At 45.4% G+C, this 20,465-nt stretch overlaps 1 protein-coding gene across 3 annotated transcripts in view; it reads right to left on the bottom strand.

Annotated features, from left to right (window-relative positions):
* Nucleotides 1-20,465, bottom strand: part of Pgm1 (phosphoglucomutase 1) — a 57,760-nt gene that overhangs the window by 22,783 nt on the left and 14,512 nt on the right. Inside the window, exons 1-3 of one of the 3 annotated variants that reach the window (XM_075945165.1) lie at nucleotides 7,049-7,624; nucleotides 1,426-1,588; nucleotides 816-962 (exon numbers count right to left, since the gene is read on the bottom strand). In XM_075945165.1, coding sequence (XP_075801280.1) covers nucleotides 816-962; nucleotides 1,426-1,588; nucleotides 7,049-7,348 — 610 coding nt within the window. In that variant the 5' untranslated portion in view covers nucleotides 7,349-7,624. Of the gene's footprint in view, nucleotides 1-815; nucleotides 963-1,425; nucleotides 1,589-7,048; nucleotides 7,625-20,465 lie in introns of those variants that run through there. The other 2 variants (XM_075945166.1, XM_075945167.1) reach the window with 2 other exon arrangements.

Genomic DNA, 20,465 nt, shown 5'->3' with positions numbered 1-20,465 from the left:
GGGCAGACACGATGAAGCAAGCCGCCAGGTCAGACATGCTGACTCTTTCCCGGTTAGACCGGTGCTACACAGTTTATTAGAGATGGGTTGATGGGGATATCAGAATTAGCCAGTAAGGGCTAGAGCTAATGGGCCAAGCAGTGTTTAAATGAATACAGTTTGTGTGTTGTTATTTCTGGTGTAAAGCTTGCCGTGCGGGAGCTGGGCGGGACGAAAAGCAGGCCCGCAGCTCCTACTACAGTTTCATGCAATCCAAACACATGGTCTGATCAATTCGAAGGAATGTCAGGGAATGGGGAAAAACTGAAAGGCCTGAGCACCATTCACAGAGTCTGAATGCAGGTTTTACTGTCACTGACTAGTGTGAGCCTTTTTCCTGATCTCTCTCTTCTTTGCTTCTTTCTCTGCTGACAGTCTGAGGGACAGTGTTGGCCCCACAGGATGGCTATGAGAATAAAATGGAACATTGCACAAAAACAAATATAGGAGAAGCACAAGATCAATCAGACAGGTCTTCTAGTCAAGGCTGTTATGAAACCGAGACCCAGAGAGTTGGAAAGGAATCACCCAAAATCATACAGCCCAAAACTCACACGGCTAATGGCCCAGCTCTCTACACTCCCCAGACAAACTCCAGACCTGCTAAGTAGTTAAGCCATACAAAGTTCATGGTCCACCATTTTCCAAGGCTGAAGACCCATTCTCACAAAACCTCAAGAAGAAAAATACTCAAGCTGGAGACAGGAAGGAATGTGTAGGGAGAGAAGAATAACACGCTTGTGAGGAAGGGCAGGAGACAAGGAAGGTAAACCTGCCTGTGAAGGGCTTGAACTTGTTTTCCAGGTCAAACTGCTGCTTTCCCAGAACACTGAGGTCTACCTTCAAGTCAGGACAAATGGCATATTCTTCGATTGTCTTGCTGATTTGGAAAATTTTGTCAGTGATTGCTTCTGGAGCAGGACCTACAGATCAACAAATCACACAGCAAGCAAAGGTCATCATGTGCAGTTCACGTGAACACACAGCCTGCCACTCGGCAGTTCCTCTCCCCTAACACACTTCCACCGAATCACAAAGCATCAAGACTCTCTTTCCAGGGGACTTTGAGATACAGCCTCACTATACAGTTTATATTGGCCTTGAAATCACAATTCTCCTGCCTCAGTCTTCTATATGCTAGGATTGCAGGCATGTGTCAGTTAATAGCAATTAGAATTTCCTAAAAGAAAATCCCATCTTAGTTGCAATTCATGTATGGTTCCTCTGACAAGGAAGATACAGCAGAGTTCAGAAGCACTTTGCCATCTCCAAAGGGAAGCAAAGCCCCTTCTTAAGGTGAGAACCAGAGCCCAAGCCTTCCAGTATTTCAGGTACTAGCATATCCAACTGAATGTCTGACTGTCCTCAAAATGACAGAACACTCACCCCCATTAGAAATATTGAATTTAATCCCAAAATCTCCGTTGGGCCCTCCTGGATTGTGGCTGGCCGTCAGAATGATCCCACCAATGGCTTTGATTTTTCGGATGATGCAGGACACAGCAGGAGTGGAGAGGATGCCATTCTGTCCAATAACCAGACGGCCAATCTAGGAGAAGAAATACAGAAAATATAAATCCAAAGCTACCACAAAAAATGCCAGGGCAAGAAGAAAATGGACAATGGAAACACTGTTGGACCAGCAAAGATGTTTTCTTTAAAAAACATCAAAAAGCATCAGCATATTGCATGTCTCCACCACATTACTGAGAGAGGACCAAAGCTACTGAACAAAGCCGTTTCTTTTTCTTTCATTTTTTTTTATAGCTTTGGAGTAGTGTGTTGGGTAAGGGTAGGGAAGAAAACATAGTGCATGTGTAATAATCTGTCCAGGTCCGGATCTCAGTGTGGATGGACTGAAGGATTGTGAGAAAACCTGCATTTTTATCCAACTCCATCCTATTTTCTATCAACAATGAGAAAAAGAACACAGGCTTAACTAGTGAAAGGCATTCTAACCTAAGAAAAGGCTTTCGCAATTAAGACCTTTAAAAAGCAAAAAGATTGCACATGATGTCAAAATGCATCTTACAAAATTATCTTTCCAAGCATGCTTGGCTTTTGCAAATAGCATTCCTCGCTATATATCATGTTAGGGTATAGACTGATTACCTCCTGAGCCTACGACAAGAATCTGATGGCTGCTGAGGAAACTGGTCAGACCCATCTACATGCAAGGGACACGGGGACTTCTGCCTTGTTCCTAACTCACTTTCCTGCATTGCACAGTTGTTATCAGCCCAGTTCTTAAAACTCCCCTTGCTAAAATGAAGCCTGTTTCAACATGTCCCAAGTTGGAAAGATGTCAGGTCAGCTCCTGTGACTTCCCTGGGGGAGGTGGGACCACCGTATTTTGTATTAAAAATACTTGGAACACAGGAAGTTTGTGCCTGATCTCTTTACTGTTCTGAAAGAAGGATCAGGAATGTCTTTTAATTTTTCATTAGGTGCGTTTGTTTTTTGATAGTGGAGATGACTTGGCAGTAGAAGATGCATTTTTTAAATTTTATTTTTATTTTTAATTATGTATGTGTGTGTGCATGCCTGTGTGGGGGTGTGTGCACACAAATGCAGGTGCACACAGAACCCAGAGGTGCTAAGAGACTACTATGAGTTGCCCAATATGGGTGCTGGGAACGGTCTGCAAGAGGACCCACTCTTTTTATTTTAAGAGGACCCACTCTTAAGAGGACACACTCTTAAGCACTAAGCCATCTCTCTAGTCCAGAAGACGTATTTCTAATGTGAAAATGCCCACAAGAAACCTGGATTCACTGGAGAATATGTAAGGAAGCCTTAACTTTGTGAGTCCATCTGCACTTACAACATGTCACTCAAAACTTGAGTTCTTATGATGCACCCCATTACCAAACTCCTTACAGAGAGAGAAAGCACCTCTTTTCCCTCACCTCCATTAGTTCTCATGTCTTTAACTAAGGGGAGCTGGTAGACAGTATGACTACTGCATTCCACGGAACTTTGGTCCCTGAAAGTGAACTTGTTCCTCCTAGGTGACATTCCCAACGCTGTCCCAATCCCAACATCTCTTCCTTCTGATAAGTACTCATGGGAAAGAACTGCAGCCATAGCTGGACCAACGACAGGAGCATGTCACACAGCAAGCTGGCTGTGTCGGGGAAAGGGGAAGGGGGATGTGAACATGACGCCCCTCCAGGAATTTCTTCATTCTAGAAATGAAGCCAGAAATCAGGTAATTTTAGATTTCTCTAAGAGGAACTTGGGAGTCGTGTTTAAGAGTCATTGAGTCATCTGAAATGGTTTCTTTGCAGTGAACACTCCACCTTTCACTTCGATTTTCTATGTATTTGGTTTGGAAGGAAGGACTGACAAAGAGTACGCTAAACCACACAAACCACCCTTCATTCTACCAGTTCTTAAGCTGAGATCTGTGGTCAGTCAGAACTACTTCTCTCTTGACAGCTGAAGGCTCTAAAGCAGGCTCCTGTGGACCGCCTCGGCCTGACTAGGGAAAGCAATGCCCGACCCTCATCCTTAAAGATGCCTGCGCCACTGCAACCGCCCCTCACTCCACCTCCCACCAACCCCTCCTGGCTCCACCAGGCTGAATCCCACCATGATGCTCATCCACGTGATCTTCAAACACAACTCTGTCCTTCTGCTAAAAACAGATCCCTATTGTACACAATTCCCCCAACCTGCCCTCCCCAGGCATTCATCCCTGGGACTGGGAAGCAGGACTCAGATGCTCACACAGCGGTGTTTGTAGTAGCATCACTCACAACAACCAAAGGAAAAGAGAACCCAAACGATCTGCGCGAGAAGAAAGAATAGATACCCAATGCATTGCACAAAATGGAGTATTATTCAGCCTTGAAACAGAAATCAGATTGAAGAGTGTTACACAGTGAAAGAGTGGGTGGGGAGTGAAGAAGCAGGGACAAAGCAGATTACAAAGAAGGACCTCCTGTCACACATTATAATATGGATGAGCCTGAGGATGTCACACAGACAGAGAGATAAGGCATGATTCCACTTACATGAGGTACCCAAATCATCAAAACAACAGAAAGGAGAATGGAGGCTGCTGGGGGCTGGGGGGTAGGTGAAGAAATAAGGAGCTCCCAGTGGGCACAGATGAAGATGAGAACATTCTAGAGATGTGCTGCCCCAATGGAATACAGCTAACTCTACCAAACCACACAACTGAAATGGCTGTGCCGATGGATGATGCTATGCTATGCAACTACATTGCTGTTTAAAATTGATTACTGTATTCAGAGGTGGCATTGCTATCTATACACTGGGAAGTATTGGAAGAGCATCTGTAGGATCAACATTCATTTTTTATTTTCTTTTTTGAGACAGCATTTTGCTATATACATCCCAGTCTAGCCTCAAACTCACAATCATTCGCTGTAGCCTCCCAAGTGCTGAGATGACAGGACGAGACAAGCATGCCCGGCTAGAACTCTTTCTAAAACTCAAGGAGAAGGGAATGAAATTCTGACCCGTGCTTGGGCATGACAGTCTTGGAAATGTTATGAAGTGAAATAGGCCAGACACAGAAAGACAAGTACTGGCCATTACTGACGTGAGGGATCTAGGAGAGGCAAGGGTAAGGCAGAAGGGTAGCATCAGAGCTACCCGTGGCTGGAGAAAGCAGGTGTGAGAGCGATTCTGTAATGAGTGCGGAGTTTCTGTTTGGGATGATGAAAAAGTTCTGGTGACGGATAATGATGGTAGCACAGCATTATAAATGCCACTGCAAACGCTTCAAATGATAAATCTAATGTCGCATTACCTTCCCCAGTAAAGGGAAAACACAGCTTGCTGGTCATGTTTCATTAAAAAGGAGGAGGAGGAAGAGGAGGAAGACACCCTCCTGCTATCTACAAGCATGGTCCTTCTTTTAACCTCCGACCTCTCTCCAAGTTCAAAGCTCTGGGCACAAAATAAGACACCAACAGTCTACACAGAGCCCACCAAAAACTCATCTTGTGCATTAAAATGTCCAGTAAAAGTAGACAGCTCCATGCAAATGAAACCAAAAAACTTGCTAATGAAGCCTAATTACTTTCTATACTCCACAGATGCACCAGATAGAGAAAGAAATACATAGACGCACCAGTACACAGAAAGGGGGAGCTGACAGGCTCCATTTAGCTCCATATGCTAAAAAGTCATCCCCAAACCAGTTGTGAGGGTGGGGGATGGCTACTGACAATGGTGAGCAATGCTGTCTTCTGCTAAAATCCACAGTAATAACTATCTTTCCTTTAGATTTCCTGCATCCTACCACAACCGGAGATGTTAAAGCCGTCAGAATGTGGGCTATGTTAGAAAAAGGAGAAACTAAGCAAGGTCTTTAGAGTCTCACGGTTTCTATCAGACTGGAGTACTTTATCAGTCCACTCAACGTCTTTAGAGCAATTCAGCCAGCATGACTGCTTTCAATGCAATGCTATATTTAATAAGGAATGTCCTTGAAAATATTGCTCAAGCTGCCACAGCCTTAACAAATAGGCAGTTACCATATTTAATCAATTATTATCTCTGAAATCTATTATTTAGCAAACCTTCAGACAATCAGAGACAGTCTGTAAGTCCGCCTGAATTACACACCCCCAACACCTCTTCCCCAGCTTTCAGCTCCACACAAAAAAAACTTTAATGAAGCCAAATCTATCAGAGCAAAGGGGACAGTGTACCAGATCCACTCAACAACCTAGATAAATGGAGAAATAATGTTCCACTCGTCCCTCTCAAAAGATTAAAGCATCTTTAATACCATTCCCTGTGCAGCACTCCTCAAAGATGAAATTTACGGCATGTCACATTTTATCTTAAAAATGTATGTGCTTCATAATAATTTCATATTTGAGTTCTTTATCAGCAATTTTTACATGACAGGCATTCAGATTCTGAACCTGAGGGTTGAAGGAAACCCACACTGTAGAGTAGTTGGTAACACATCTCTGTTTACTCTGGTGGCTTGCCTTCTGTTGTTTGCTCTTGCCAACACCTGCTTGGCACAGTATTACAACAGTCTGACAATGAACGCCCAACACATCTGACTGCAATGCTAAGTGGTATGTGCTTCGGGACAGAATTTCTTCAAGAAAATAGTAGAACAAACTTTCAAAGTCTGTAGCTAGTAAAGGAATGTGTACCCCAAATTTTAGCTAAGTATCATTTAAAGCACCCCCCTCCCCCCACCCCCACAAATTGGTTTTGGGCCCCCAGAGGGATCTGTAGAACAAAACAGCAATGTCCTGACACACACCTTCCTGCAGGAGTGGGCTGGAGAGCTGCTCCACTAAAGACCAGGGTTTTCACCATTTTACTTCTACTGTGCTTCACCTGGCCCATGTGTACCCATGATGCAGCACTGACAGAGCCTATTACATCACTGCCATCCAGGAGCTGCTAGCTCCACCCTGCTGCACAAACCCAGCCTCACACAGGGCATCTTTGTGTCTGAGGTCATCATAAGCAGACCATCTGGAACGGTCCTCCCTGAAGTCTCACACCTAACCTCCAATCCACACCCCAAATCCCCACCCCGAGCACTTTTACATGACTACCAAGATCCACAAACAACGGCATGCCCTGCCTTTGTTTTCCTGTTTGACAAATGACTGAATTCCAACAAAGAAGCCTTTGAACACACAGTAAGCCCTCCTCTTGCCACCATTTGTGACAGCTCTCCTTGGACATGGGCAGTTCTAGAGACTAGCTAGCTAGCAAGCACTCACAAAAGCTTACATGTCTACGAATCACCAGGTACTTTCCAAGCTACCGAACTAAGATCAACACGTACGAAGATGAACTTGATTCCCAGATCCCTGGTCACTGCTGCAACTCTGGAGTATTTTCACAACATTCGCTCTTGGAGGTCACAATGAAACGAAGTGGGTGTTAGAACTGAGATGCAGATCATACACGCCTCTATGCATTTGAATATTTCTGCAGAATTGGAAAGTTACTTAGAAGGCCAGAGACAAAGCGATACTTATTGTATACCAACCCCATTGGCAGCTGCCATCTGCACTATTGTTTCTATTGCTGACTTATTAAAATATCGCCCATCTCCACCGACCACCAGAGATGATCCCTGGCGATCTCTTAGGTCTATGGAAAAGAATATACTCTGGATGAAATTCTCCAGATAGCAAGGCTTTGCCTCAAAGCAGTAGGTGGTCTTCCGTAATCCACTTGTTCCCGGCTTCTGGTCATGGTAAGGAGCTGTGGCAAAAGTCAGCAGAGGGAGGGGACCCTCTTCTGTCTTCCTGTATGTCCCAGAAATCCATTCTTCAAAGTCACTCATCTTTCATATCCACCACTTGGCTCTGGGAGGTTGTCCAGAAAGTAGCTGACGGTCCCCCAAATTGTCTATCCGACTTGACTGCCACAGTGTCCTCCGAGAAAATACACAGTATTTTCCTGACCATCACTCTCAGTGAGAAAACCTGGTTAATCCCCTATGTTGGCTGTCTCCTGAGAAAAACTTATGGGTCACACACCCACCCATACCCCAACAGAGCAGATCTGCAAAGTCGTTCAGATGGAGATCCGTCTGCCCACACAATGAAGCTGAACACCCTTCAATTATCTCTGCCTCCCCTCCCTGTTAGGGCAGGACACTCCAGAGTATTGCAGCAGATTTTGGTTTCAGACACCAGACAGCTGCCAGCCTACTCTTGAAGCCAAGGGTAGGATGGAATAACTGTAATCCCCCGGCGCAGGTTAGGACAAGATACTTGGTGTGGCTCTCTCTATTCCTGCTGCCCCTTGAGCCAGAGCCTCTGGGCCATCTGCAGCTGAAGTTGCTTGGAGCCACTGAGCAAATTAAAGGTCAAGCTTAAAATGGAAGAGCGGGATGGGTCTCAGTTTCTGCTGGTCTCTTGGTGTCACTGCCATCGCGTTGACCACAGGATTATGTCCTTCCCATGTGCAGCCCTAGGTGGAAGGGAATAATCACCGAACAGATTTGCTCACTGGCCTCTAAGAAGTTAACCAAATAAGGCTGGAGAACAGCGTAGCGGTAGTGGGAATGTGCTTTTCAGCACGTGGGAGGCCTAGGAGTCATCTCCAGCACTGGGGGTAAGAATAATCTAGTAAGAGTATCCACTGGCCAACAGTTTGGTTGTTCCCTTAAATTTATAGTAAAATGACTCCAAGGATCCACCAAATTCTTGAGAAGTCCAGAACAATGAGGGGTTGAGGGGTTGATAGGTATTTTCCTAAGTGTATGAGGCTGGACCAGTTACTAGCAATTAAATAAGTATTAGGACAAGAAGATTAATTTTTTAAATAAGGTCTCAATCTGTAGTCCAGACTGGACTTGAACTTGTCATGTAGCTCACACAGGTCTAGAACTTGAAATCTTTATTTTTTAAGCCAGGTATAGTGACACATACTTACTTTTTAAAAAGATTTTATTATATATATAGTTTTGCCTCCATGTATGCCTGCACGCCAGAAGAGGGCATCAGATCTCACTGTAGATGGTTGTGAGCCACCATGTGGTTGCTGGGAATTGAGCTTGGGACCTCTGGAAAAGCAGTCAGTGTTCTTAACCTCTAAGCCATATTTCCAGTCCCAGAACTTGAAATCTTGCTGGTCTCTGCTTCCCAACTGCTGAGACACAGGCACATGACACCGTGCCTGGTATAAACCGACTTTACTATCAAGAAAACATTTTTAAATTAAAAATTTTTTCTTTATGTGTGTATGTATGTCTGGGTGCACCTATAGAGGTCAGAAGATGACCAGGGATGCCCTGGAGCTGGAGTTCCAGGCAGCTGTGAAGTGTGACCATGGTGTGGGTGATGGGACCCAATCTTGAGTCCTAGGGAAGAACAGTGCCCACTCTTAACCGCCACACCATCTCTCCAGCCCCCTTAAGAAAAAGTTTTAGTAAGCAAATTGTCTTTTGGTTGAAGAACCTACAATGTTTTAGAACATTTTACCTTAACAAATTTAGTACCTAATCTCCTCGAACCCCTGAGTTTTTCTTAACAATCTATTTAAATACATACACGTGCGTCTCTTATCCGGGTCAGCAGAAGTTACCAATCAAGAAGCTATATCATCAAAGTTTTGAACTTGTTACAGATGTTAAAACTAAACCAGGACTGGTCAGTATGTCTGAGAAGTCTGGTAGGAATCGGGAAGTCGGGGTGAGAAGGGAGCGGTGGCTCACCACCTTTGGAAAACAATGCATTTTTCTGCTACAGTGCCAACTGGAGAGTGACAGCAGCCACGCTCTGGTGGCGGGAGTGGTCCTGTGCCCTGGGGATTGTCCAGACAGGGCCAGCAGAGCTAACGGGCCCATGGTTGAAAAGCAGTCTCCTGGCACAGGAGCCTGGTCCCCCCACATAAGAAACACTCATCAGCCGCTGGCACCTCAAGTACCACTGAGTCTGCTGGACAACACGCTCACACGATAGAGCAGCCTCAGAGCAGCCCAGACCAGCTCCAGAGCCTGCTCCTGCTCCAGGTCCCACAGAGAGCTAGCAGCTTTCCAAGTCACTTGGTACAGAAGCTGGACTAACACACCCTAGTGGGGAATGTGCGGCCTCCAGAATCCAAACAGGCTTCTTAGAGGTGGGAGGGGCCGCTGCAAGAACTTTTCCTTCACCTTAGAAGGAAGGCCTCTGCATACCCGACACCACTAGGTGCTTAGAGAGTTCACTGACATGGAAGGCCCTTGAATTTTGGTTGGACTTATTTCCCATCCTCTGATGTGTATGTGTTACCAATAATCCAAAGTGGCTGCTACCTCTTGCTCACTTCGTCCTATCAGCATAAGGTCATCAATACAGCGAACCAGTGTGATATTTGGTGGAAGAGACAGACGAAGAAGATCCCTTTAACTAAGTTATGACACAGGGCTGGAGAGTTAGTGCCCCTGAGGCAAACTGTAAAGGTGTAATGCTGGCCTTGCCAATCGAAAGCAAAGAGAAAGGAAGTCATGAGATGTGGAACATGGGGCCCATGTTTTAGGTTGAGAACCAGAGAGTCAAAAACCAACCACTTTTTAGTAGCTTATTTAGGTCTCCTGTTTTAAAAAGATGAAATTCTTTGAACTTAATTTTACAAGCAAGCTTATTTTATTTGTGCCTGTATACCACAATTTTCTTTTTTACTTATTCTAAGTAGATTTTTAAAATTCATCTATTTTAAGTTCTGTGCCAAATTCCACTTCATTTCTTATAAACTTGCAGATTAGACCACCGTATGTGTCTTGGTATTCACAACCAGAGTTAGATTCATGGAATATTAGTCCAGGGACTTCCTCACTGGACTAACAGAGCAGTCACCCACGACACTGGAGCCCTCCTAATGAGATCTCGGTGTCCCGGGGCACATTCGGGAGCACACGGGCATACCCACCTAGGCTCTCTGCCCATCTAGCACATTACACTCTAGAATGTTCTCAGTTCCTGCTGGGCCACTTGAAGTGAAGTGCTTTCTCACTGCGATTACAAAAGTCTAAGTTTAGGAGCCTGCACATGCCCAGTCTGGTATCTACCAATATGCAAAAGGAAACCTGAAGAACACATGGTAGATGTTTACAGCAGAAAGCTTCTACAGAAGGAAGAGGGAGGGAAGGAGGGAGGGAGGGAGGGAGGGAGGGAGAGAGAGAGAGAGAGAGACAATGAACAAGTCGTAATTTTATGGACACCATAGAACTCAACCTCATATAAAAACATTACCAGAAGCAGCAATGCTAGACGGACTGTGAAGTGGGATAAAAGGGAAGAGGCATTAAAAACATTAAGCTTCCTGCGCCGCCCGGCCTAAGCGGAGCAGCTATTAGGAAACTCATCTGTTTTAGCTCTGCAGCAAAGGTTGAACTTCATCTTCAGAAACGCTACTGTCGAGCAGAGCGAACCCAATTTGGCCTAATGAATTCGCCAGCATTGCCAGTACTCCTTCACAATGACACAGATTACATTTAGACCATATGGGGGATTTAAGGATTGCTCCCTTCAGACAAGGAACTTTCATACTGGTCTTGGGCCCAATCAATTTCACAATGGGCAGAGTTATGAACCCCTTCACTCCTGGCCTCCCAAAAATTCAGATTCCTTTCTCAACAGTAAGCTGGAAATCTCTCTGTGCCCCCCCCCACACCTTCCTTTTCCCCTCTCTTTCCCCTCCTCTTTCTTTTCATTAGCACATCCTTACTGGACAGCTAACTACTATGTCTATGCCCCATATAAGCACCAGACCTAGGGCTCAAGTGGGTTCATGTTTCTCCCATACACAGAATCCAGCTTTTAAAAATGTCACAGAAGTGAGCCTAAAGGACAGAAGTGCTACCCCTAACTCAGGTGCAAAGCCTAGGAAGGCTCATTCAGCTGAATACTCATTCAGCTAAAAGTAGCATGGTGTACCCAACTACTGGCCCATAGCTGTCTACTCTTGCCATGATCCAAAATGCATAGCACTAAGAGCCCAGAGTATTGTCCACAGTGGTGGGAAAAGCCCATTCATTTCACCAGCCAACCCAGGCTCAGCATTGCAGTATATGAAGTGCACAGGATTAGGATGCCTAAAATCTATGTCTCTAAATGCTATAAAAGTAAACTCATTAACAGGTAATTTAATTGAATCAAGCCTGCAAAATGCAGCTAGCTCTTAATTGAAATGGGTAGTAATCATGAAAACACCCAGTGTTGTACGTAACATCCAAGAAGCTGTGAGAAATGGCTAGCCCCTCCCTGCTCCAAGTCTTGGTTAGTGAGATCATCACACCCGCCTCCCTCATGAGAGCAAAGATCCCCACTCTCCTGAACGCTGATGCGAGCCTGTCAACTAGGAAATGATGCAATGATAGATACTATTATTGCTTTTTTTCACATTCTGGGTGGGGGTGAGGACAGAAACATGGGTGAGTGGGTCTTTGATGGAAAAAAGGCATATCAGGAGGACGCACTCGTGGCGTGGTGGCCAGTGTACTGCCCTGGGGGAACATTAACAGGGCTGAGGCAATGCCAAAGATGAGCCTGGAAACCCCTGGGACAAAACATGGAGTCACGTGAGTCACGGAAGGTCACTTTTGTAGGCAGCAGAGAACTGCGAGGAATCAAGGCAGGAAGGACACGAGCCAGCATGCTTTGGGACATATGACTGGCTAGCAACCGTGCATGAACGAGCTTTCAGAAAGATAAACTAGAAGAGATTATCCAAGACTGGTGAATTAAAACTAGCCAAGGCTAGCTCACCAAACAAGGCTGGTAAAAAGCATTCCTTCCTTAGCCGGGGTGGCTTTAAAGGTCCTTGTGGCTATAATCTGCTGAGCACTGACCCCTGCTGGCCTTCAAGTTTGAGTCCCTGGGCCAGCCAGAGTCCAGGGGTTTCTGTCCTCCAACAGAGATTTCCTAAGCAGCTTTCCTTCTGATACCTTCTCCATGGCTGACTGTCTATTCATTCTCTCTCTTCTCTGAGAACGACCCCCTACCCTGCCCAAAGGACTCATCCAGGATGACCAGGGGTGCAGAGCTGACCCTCTCAAGCCCTCAGGCACTGGACTCTAGAACTGTGATTTAAAGTATCCTAATCGGGGACAGTTAGCCCTTTAATCAGAGATGCTGTGGTTGCCTGGATGAAAATGGTCCCCACAGGTTCATAGGGAGTGGCACTATTGGGAGGTGTGGCCTTGTCAAAGTGGATGTGGCCTTGTTGGAGGAAGTGTGTCTCTTTGGGTGGGCTCTGAGGTTTCAGAGACTCAAGCTGGGCCCAGTGGCTCACTCACTCTCCTGCTGTCTGTGGATTCAGATGTAGAACTCTCAGCTACCTCTCCAGGACTATGTCTGCCTAAGGGACACCATGCTTTCCATCATGACAATAATGGGCTAAACCTCTGAACTGTATACCAGCCCCAATTAAATGTTTTCCTTTATAACAGTTGCTGTGGTCATGGTGTCTCCTCACAGCAACAGAAACCCTAACTAAGAGAGATGGACAGCTTAAGGAACTAGAGGAGCAAGACCCATCATATCATGAGCAAATCAGCAGAATTGATTTCTGACAGCCAGATGATACACAAAGATACTCAAAAATTACTAACCTGGCACTAAAAATTACTAACTCTAAGGTAAGGATGACTAAATTTAAGTTAAAAATTACTAACACTAAGCACTGTGCCCTTGATACATAGAGGGGAAATCAGAAAAGAATCAAAAACTAAAAATAAAAAGGAGCAGAAAATGGGTAAGCTGTACCTCTGAACTGTGCAGGGGAATAGATGCTCAGAGATGCACCGTGGCCTTGGCATTCTGGACCAGGAAGACGCCACATCCAGATGCCTGGCCATCACACTCCGTCTAGCTCACAGCATCACCCTCAGTCAACTAGAAAAGTAACTCCTGGTTGCTCCAAATAAGAGAATGGATGGATGCTTTTAAGTGAACTTTGGGTGAGGGAGAGTGTGGTGGGAATCGAATTCATGGCCTTGAGCATGCAGGCAAGCACTGGACACTAAGCTACATTCCCAGGCCCTAGGTTACAACACATATTCAGAATTAAGTACAGAATTTCAAAGTGTACCAAAAAGGGAAAAAAAAAATTTCAAAGTGTACCTTGTATAAAGATAATAAATCAAATTTACAGTACACGTTGAGTATCTCTTATCCCAAATTCTCTAAACCAGAAGAGTTTTGGATATCAGATTTCTCTGAATTCTGGAATGTGTGCGTGAAAAGAAATGTCTTAGGGATGGAGTCCAGTCTAGGTTAACTCACATTTTCATATGCATCCTTCGCACACAGCCCGAGGGAAATGCTACTTGAAGTTTTTAGTGTGCCTGTGATTTCATTGTGATTTGCCACATGTGTGGTCGTCATGGCTGCTCAGCAGAATCTCACTGGGCACTTACAACCACCTGTATCTGCCCACAGTGTTGCTGGGACTCTGTGGGGCACCTGCCGGCTAGTCTGAGGAGTCTAACTACATCACTTCCAAGAAAACAGGAAGAGGGGGAGAAGCAACTTTCTGGCAGAGGGGAGATCTGTCAAAAGCGTAGGTAAAAGATGCTCACTAGCAACTTGCGCTGGAACTGTGTGCTCAGGAGGAGAACGCGGGCAGCAGCGCCACCTGCAGGGAGGCCATTCCGACTTAAAGATGTACCGGAGTTTACGTTCTTTATTTTCTTTTTTGTTGTTTGGTTTGGTTATTTTTTGAGACAAGGTTTCTCTGGGTATCCCCGACTGTCCTGGAACTCATCTGGTAGACCAAGCTGGCCTTGAACTCACAGAGATCCGCCTGCCTCTGCCTCCAGGTTGCTGGGATTAAAGGTGTGCCCCACCATTGACCGGCAGGTATTTATTTTCTAAATAATATATATGTGAGGAAAATAACTGTTTTATCAAAAATAATTAATATTCAACCATGGAACAACTAATAGGGATCATATGAAGTTTTCATACAGACCTTTTATTTTCCTTTTTGGTTATTTTCAAAGAAATTCTCATTTAAGTACCTTACGAGTATTCATGTGGCATTGACAGGACTGCACATTCTGGGTATTACCTAAAGTTAAGTATTAAAGTCCCATGATAAAAAAAAGGCCAAGTTCCAAAGTTTTCCATCACAAAGAAACAATAAATGTTAAGGAGCACTGTATGTGTGCATTAAACCACCACACTGTGACCATAAGGATAATTATTATGAATCCATTTAAACATAAGAGACAGCCCCCCCCCACACACACACAAAGTCTGGTTACAGAATTGCTTTATTTTCAGATCATTCATGGTTTTTTGTTTCCCTCTTGTGGTAGGAAATAGGAAAAACAGGCAAAATTCAAAAATGGGGCCTAGGGAGCTGGGGTTGCTCTCTCCAGAACTTCTGCCTTGTCCAAAACTAGGAGGGTCCCTTTCACCAGGCCCCAGAAGACATGGCAGAACCCCTAGGATTTTTAACATGAAGCAAGAAAGTGTTACTCGGAGACAGCCCCATGCTTACACACAGCCAGCTTTGTATGGCTACAAAGAAAGGAAAATGCATGGGGGGGGGGGGGAATCTCTAGGCAGTAAGGGAGTGATGCTTCCCTGAGGAAATTCAAGAAAATAAGGAAAAGCTTCTGAAGTTCTTAGCACACTGCCTGGCCTCACAGTAACAAAAATCAAGAGGGATCAAGGCCTGACCCCACCCTTCTAACTCACCTCCTGACGGGAGCCAGGTAGAAGAGAAGCAATGGTTTGGGGGATAAACACAGACTCAACTTCTGTGTTGGCCCAGGCACTGGGGGAGAGGCCCACAGAGGTGGAGGAGCAAACATGGAGGAAGGAGAAGGCAAACGGGAGAGGAGCATAGAGGAAGAAGGACTCTGTGGACCAAACAGTCTGCTCTATCCAGAGGGCGCTGGGTTAGAGCAGCCTGGGACTAACCCTGGTTTTGCCTCTTCTGCCTAGGTACAGTCTCTCTGACCTCCACTTCTTGTTTGTAAAACAGGGACAATGATGCAGCTAATACTGAGGAATCACCATTAATCTGACCAGCCTGGACTACCTGGTGTGGGAGAATTGTCTGCATTCTGTCAATCATGTTTTATATAAATGCTGATTGGCCAGGCAGGAGGTATAGGCCTATCAACCAGACAGGAAGTAGTGGCAGGGCGATGAGAACAGCAGAATTCTAGGAAGGAGGAAACCCATTCCTCCCAGTCCTGCCCAGTCCACGGAAGAAGCAGGATGTGTGTGACCTGTCCCGATGAAAAAGGTACTGAGCCACGTGGCTAACATAGATAAGAATAATGGGTTAATATAAGCTACAAGAGCTAATAATAAGCCTGAGCTAATGGGCCAATCAGTTTATAACCTAATGTAGATTCTCTGCGTGATTTTCTTTGGGGTTTACTAGCTGTGGGAACTGGGCAGGACAAAAACCCCAACAAGCCAGCCCTCGTGTTACAGAGTTTGAAGTCAGCGTGGACTACAAAGTGAGGTATTGTTTCAACATAAAGCAAACCAATTTCTGGAGGGGGTAGCAGCATCTGTGGTGGTTTGAATGAGAATGACCCCCACAGGCTCATATGGTCTCCAGAACAGAACTATCGGGGAAGGATTAGGAGGTGTGGCCTTGATGGAGGAGGTGTGCCACTGGGGGTGGGGGCTTTAAGGTTTCAAAAGTCTATGCCATTACCAGTTATCTTTCTCTGCCTAATACTCATGGATCAGAATGTAAGCTTCAGTTACCACTCCAGCGCCATGCTTTCCTACCTGCTGCCAAGCTCGCCGCCATGATGGTCACAGACTCACCCTGTGAAACTGTAAGTCCCCAATAAACTCTTTATTCTAGAACTGCCTTGGTCATGGTGTCTCATCACAGCGATAGAAAAAAAAAAAACACCGCCACAACAATAATAATGAAGAAGACAGCATTATTGAATGACTTCTTTGGACATAATAGATTAGTGAGCATACGGCTTAGGGACTTTGAGAACTGTCTGCTTTGAGGAAGTCAGTGCAATGGAAGGGGCTCTAATTCTAATTCTTCACAGGCTCTAGTACTTCAGTAGCATTGAGGCAATCAATCTGGCTCCTCACCTATTACACAGCAGCCCAACATCTATTTCTTCTAAGCTGTTGGAATCATATGAACTCACATGAAGTGCTTAGCACTGTGACTAATAGTACAAGCAGGCCCTTCCTGCAGACTTAATAACAATCCCATGGTGTGGGTGTTCTCACTACTCCCACATTACAGATGAGGAGATTGAAGTCTGATTGCATTAGGTCAGGCACTAAATCCAATCAGTGGCTGGCATATTTATAAGGAGAGGTGATTTGGAGACAGAGAAAGACACCCCAGGACAGCAGCAGAGAATGGGAGTTATGCTGTAGCACCAAGCGATAGGAGGGGGCAAGGCAGAGTCTTCTCTAGGGTCCTCTAAAGCATGGGCTGGGGATGCCACAGGAGTGAAGAGGGCCTGTCTAGCATATGTGAGGAGCTGGGATTGGAAAAAGGAGGAGGAGGAGGAGAAAAGGTGGAGGAAGAAGAAATAACCCTTAGGGCCACTACGAGGATTTCAGAATTCCAAACCTTTGAAACTACCAGGGTGAGTGTCTGTTGTTTTAAGCAACTAAGTGGGATACCTTGTTCTGAAAACCTTGGGAAATTGACATGACAAGTCAGCAGTAATTTCAAATGTCATATCCTATTCTGGAGCAGCTGAGCTTTCTGCGGTAGGGTGGGCAGTCTGAGTAAAGACACTCTGGCGATCCCCCAGCCCCATCCTGTATACCTTTACTTTGCCCCAGGGTGCTTGCTCCTAGTCACCAAGTATCAGCCTGGATCTAAAGATAAGAGTCCTCTCTTGTGAGAAATAAAGAGAGGACATGCATCTCACTGCATCTTACCTCGGTACCTGAAACAGGTTTGCTCAGAGCAGTCAAATTCCTGAGGGACTGAAGTCCCGACAAGAGAGCATCAATGCCCTCTGAGACCGTAGTGCATCTTCCTAGAGACTCAAAGAGTCTCTCCATCTCAGAACGACCCCAACTATGAAACGGCTTCCTCTCTACCCCAGACAGTTCGGGCTTCGGCAGAGGGCACCCTGCCTGAGAACTGGCATGTGTGGTTTCTAGAGCAAACCAGACTTGCACAGTAACAACAGAGAACAGTCGAGAAACTTCAGTGTAGGGAGGGGACGACAACTGGTTGGTCTGTGTGGTTCAGACAGGAAGCTTGCCCTGCTCCCTAGTGGAGCTCCAGAGACCACAGGCAGAAATGGCAAGGGGCCTTCATGGTTCTTTTCTAAGTGAGGCAGAAAAACAATGAACTGGGCAGAGGACACCAAAGCAAACCAGAGAAAAGGAGAGTTACAGTAGACATAGTTTCCCACTAGATTTGTCAACAATGCCAGAGAAATTCTGGTATGACGGTACATACCTGAAATACCAGCACTTGGTAGGTAGAGGCAGGGGGACTGTCATGAAGTCAAGGACTACATACCAAGTTCCAGGCCAGCCAAGGCTAGACAGTAAGACCCTGTCTCAAAAACAGTATATGCATATATATTTATCTATATATTTATATATAGATGTCTCAGAGAGAGCTGTAGGAAAAACAACTACATTGTATATCTATTTGCAGTGTGATTTTGCATCTGTAAAATATGTAATTTAACTAAGTATGTGTATCTCCTTGCAGTTTGCTTTTGTACCTGTACTATATGTAATTTAACTAAGTACTCAAGTTGAACTCATTCTATAGTACTACTTGGGACCATGAACCCAAGCTCAGAGACTTGCTCTATTTGAAGCACCAGCTGGCATACAGACCTGTCCCATGTCATAGAACCTGTTAGTTAAACAGAGAACCACAGCAAACCACCAGAGCTTCAAAGTCACAAGACAAATACTGTGACCAGCCCCACTTAGAAACAGCCTTTCTGGTTTGCTGACCCACATCTCCAAAACACTTAAACCCTTCCTTCCCCAGAGTCATGGAGCAGGCTTGGGCCGGGCTGTAGGTTGGCCTGTGTATGATATAAATGCTGGGGAGACTGCAGAGATCGGGAACTGCTACCCACTGTAGGTGGGTGTGTACATTCCTACAGCCATGAACAACTACATACGATATAACTATCAATGCTCCTCAAAACACCGTGAGGAGAACAGTACGACCCAATTACCCCACTGCTGGTTATAAATGCCTTGGGGGGAATCTCTAGGCAGTAAGGGAGTGATGCTCTCCTGAGGAAACTCAAGAAAATAAGGAAAAACATAAGAAGTTCTTATCACACTGCCTGGCCATACAGTAACAAAAATCAAGAGGTATCAAGAAGGCCTGGCCAGTCTCATGTTAATTGCCACCGCCATTCACCATCAACTGAGTCCACTTGAATGAACAACAGGGAGACTGTTGCACACGTGTACACACACACACACACACACACACACACACACACACACACACACACACTGGGCAATTATTCGATCATTAAAAAAAGGAAAAGAAAAGAAAAAATTTTCTGTTGTTCATGGCAACATGGATAGAATTGAGTACCCCATGTTATCAAGCATTGGGCTATGCTGGATAATTAAGACAGAAAACACCCCTCCCACACTGCTCAAGAGAGGTCCCAGGAACAAGAGGACCCACCTGACCACTTCCTACAACTGCCCTCAACTCCTACTGCACAGAGCTGCTATGCAAGCCCAGACACTGCCGCTCAGGACAATTCTGCTTACTTTGGGGCTGCCGGCAGTGAACTTCTGAGACGAGACAGCTGAGTGTCAGACTAAGGACATACTGGAAACCTAGTTATTCAGAGTAGGCTCCCTCCCACCCTGAAAGCCTGTGCATGAAGCCCTGTTCGTGAGAAAACACCGGGGCTCTGAAATAAAAGACTAACGGTATGGAGCATGGCGGTAGGTCGCTGGCAAATCTGCCAAGAGATGCAAAGCTGGGGAGGTGGTAGACGACGTCGATGGGTGGGGCTTTTAGCAGGTACAAAGTGTCTGCCCTTTCCTACGGAATGCTGACCCTACCCCCAGTGGCCAGTCCACTTACGACTGTGTGGTGCTTGTATGGGCAATTTGCCTACACGTCATCTTATCCCCTAAACTCATGCTATGACATATTTATTTCAAAAATAAGCAAAGAGAAATTCAAAGGCTATAGTTGAATTGTAGTGTGCTTGTCTAGTATGCAACGCTGGGTTTGATCCTCAGCACCTCTCCTCCTCACATAAGAAAAAAGGATTTTTCAAGTAACTTGCCCCAAACAAAAGATCAGATAATAAATAGTATTCTGGGAATCAAACCTGGGTTTTTTTCTGACTCTGAAATCATGCTACAATAAAATCCTAAGTAAAAAAAAAATCTAAATTTATAAAATTTTATTAGAGTGTGTGAGTGCTTGAATCTACGTGTGTGCGTGTATGGCCCTTTCAAGAGTGTGGCACTCAGAGGACAACTTGCAAGAATCAATGCTCTCCTTCCACCCTGTGAGTCCCAGGGACCAAACTCAGGTCACACAGCTTGTTGGCAAGCGCCTTTTCCCGTGAGCCTCTTCCTCAGTCTGGAGGCAGTAATGATGATAAAGATCACCATGTACTCAGGATGCCCTAGTCTGTGCTGTTCTAGCTGCCCTTCAGCTCATCCGAGGTGTTATCACGTGGGCTCTGAGAGGTCTGTTTGGGGCAGGAGTGAACCACCCATGGGGTAGCTTGCCTGAATCAAAAGTGCATCTCAAGGACAACCATGTAACTCAAACACTTACGTACTTATTAAACCGTTCAGTTCCCATAATCCTCTTTGTCAGACACCAGAGCTAACCCCTGTGCACACGTGGGGATGCTGAGTTCTAGGGACACTAAGCAGAGTGTGCAACATTTCACATTAACTAAAAACCACAGCGTGTGCCAGAGTCAACTCTACCTCACCCTATGAACTACTTCTTTGTGAAATGCAGAGTGCCACCCA

This window comes from Microtus pennsylvanicus, chromosome 13, assembly GCF_037038515.1.
Source record: "Microtus pennsylvanicus isolate mMicPen1 chromosome 13, mMicPen1.hap1, whole genome shotgun sequence".
Taxonomy (NCBI): Eukaryota; Metazoa; Chordata; class Mammalia; order Rodentia; family Cricetidae; genus Microtus; species Microtus pennsylvanicus.
The sequence above is the reverse complement of the archived record's forward strand: the minus strand, read 5'-3'. Positions and strand labels throughout refer to the sequence as shown.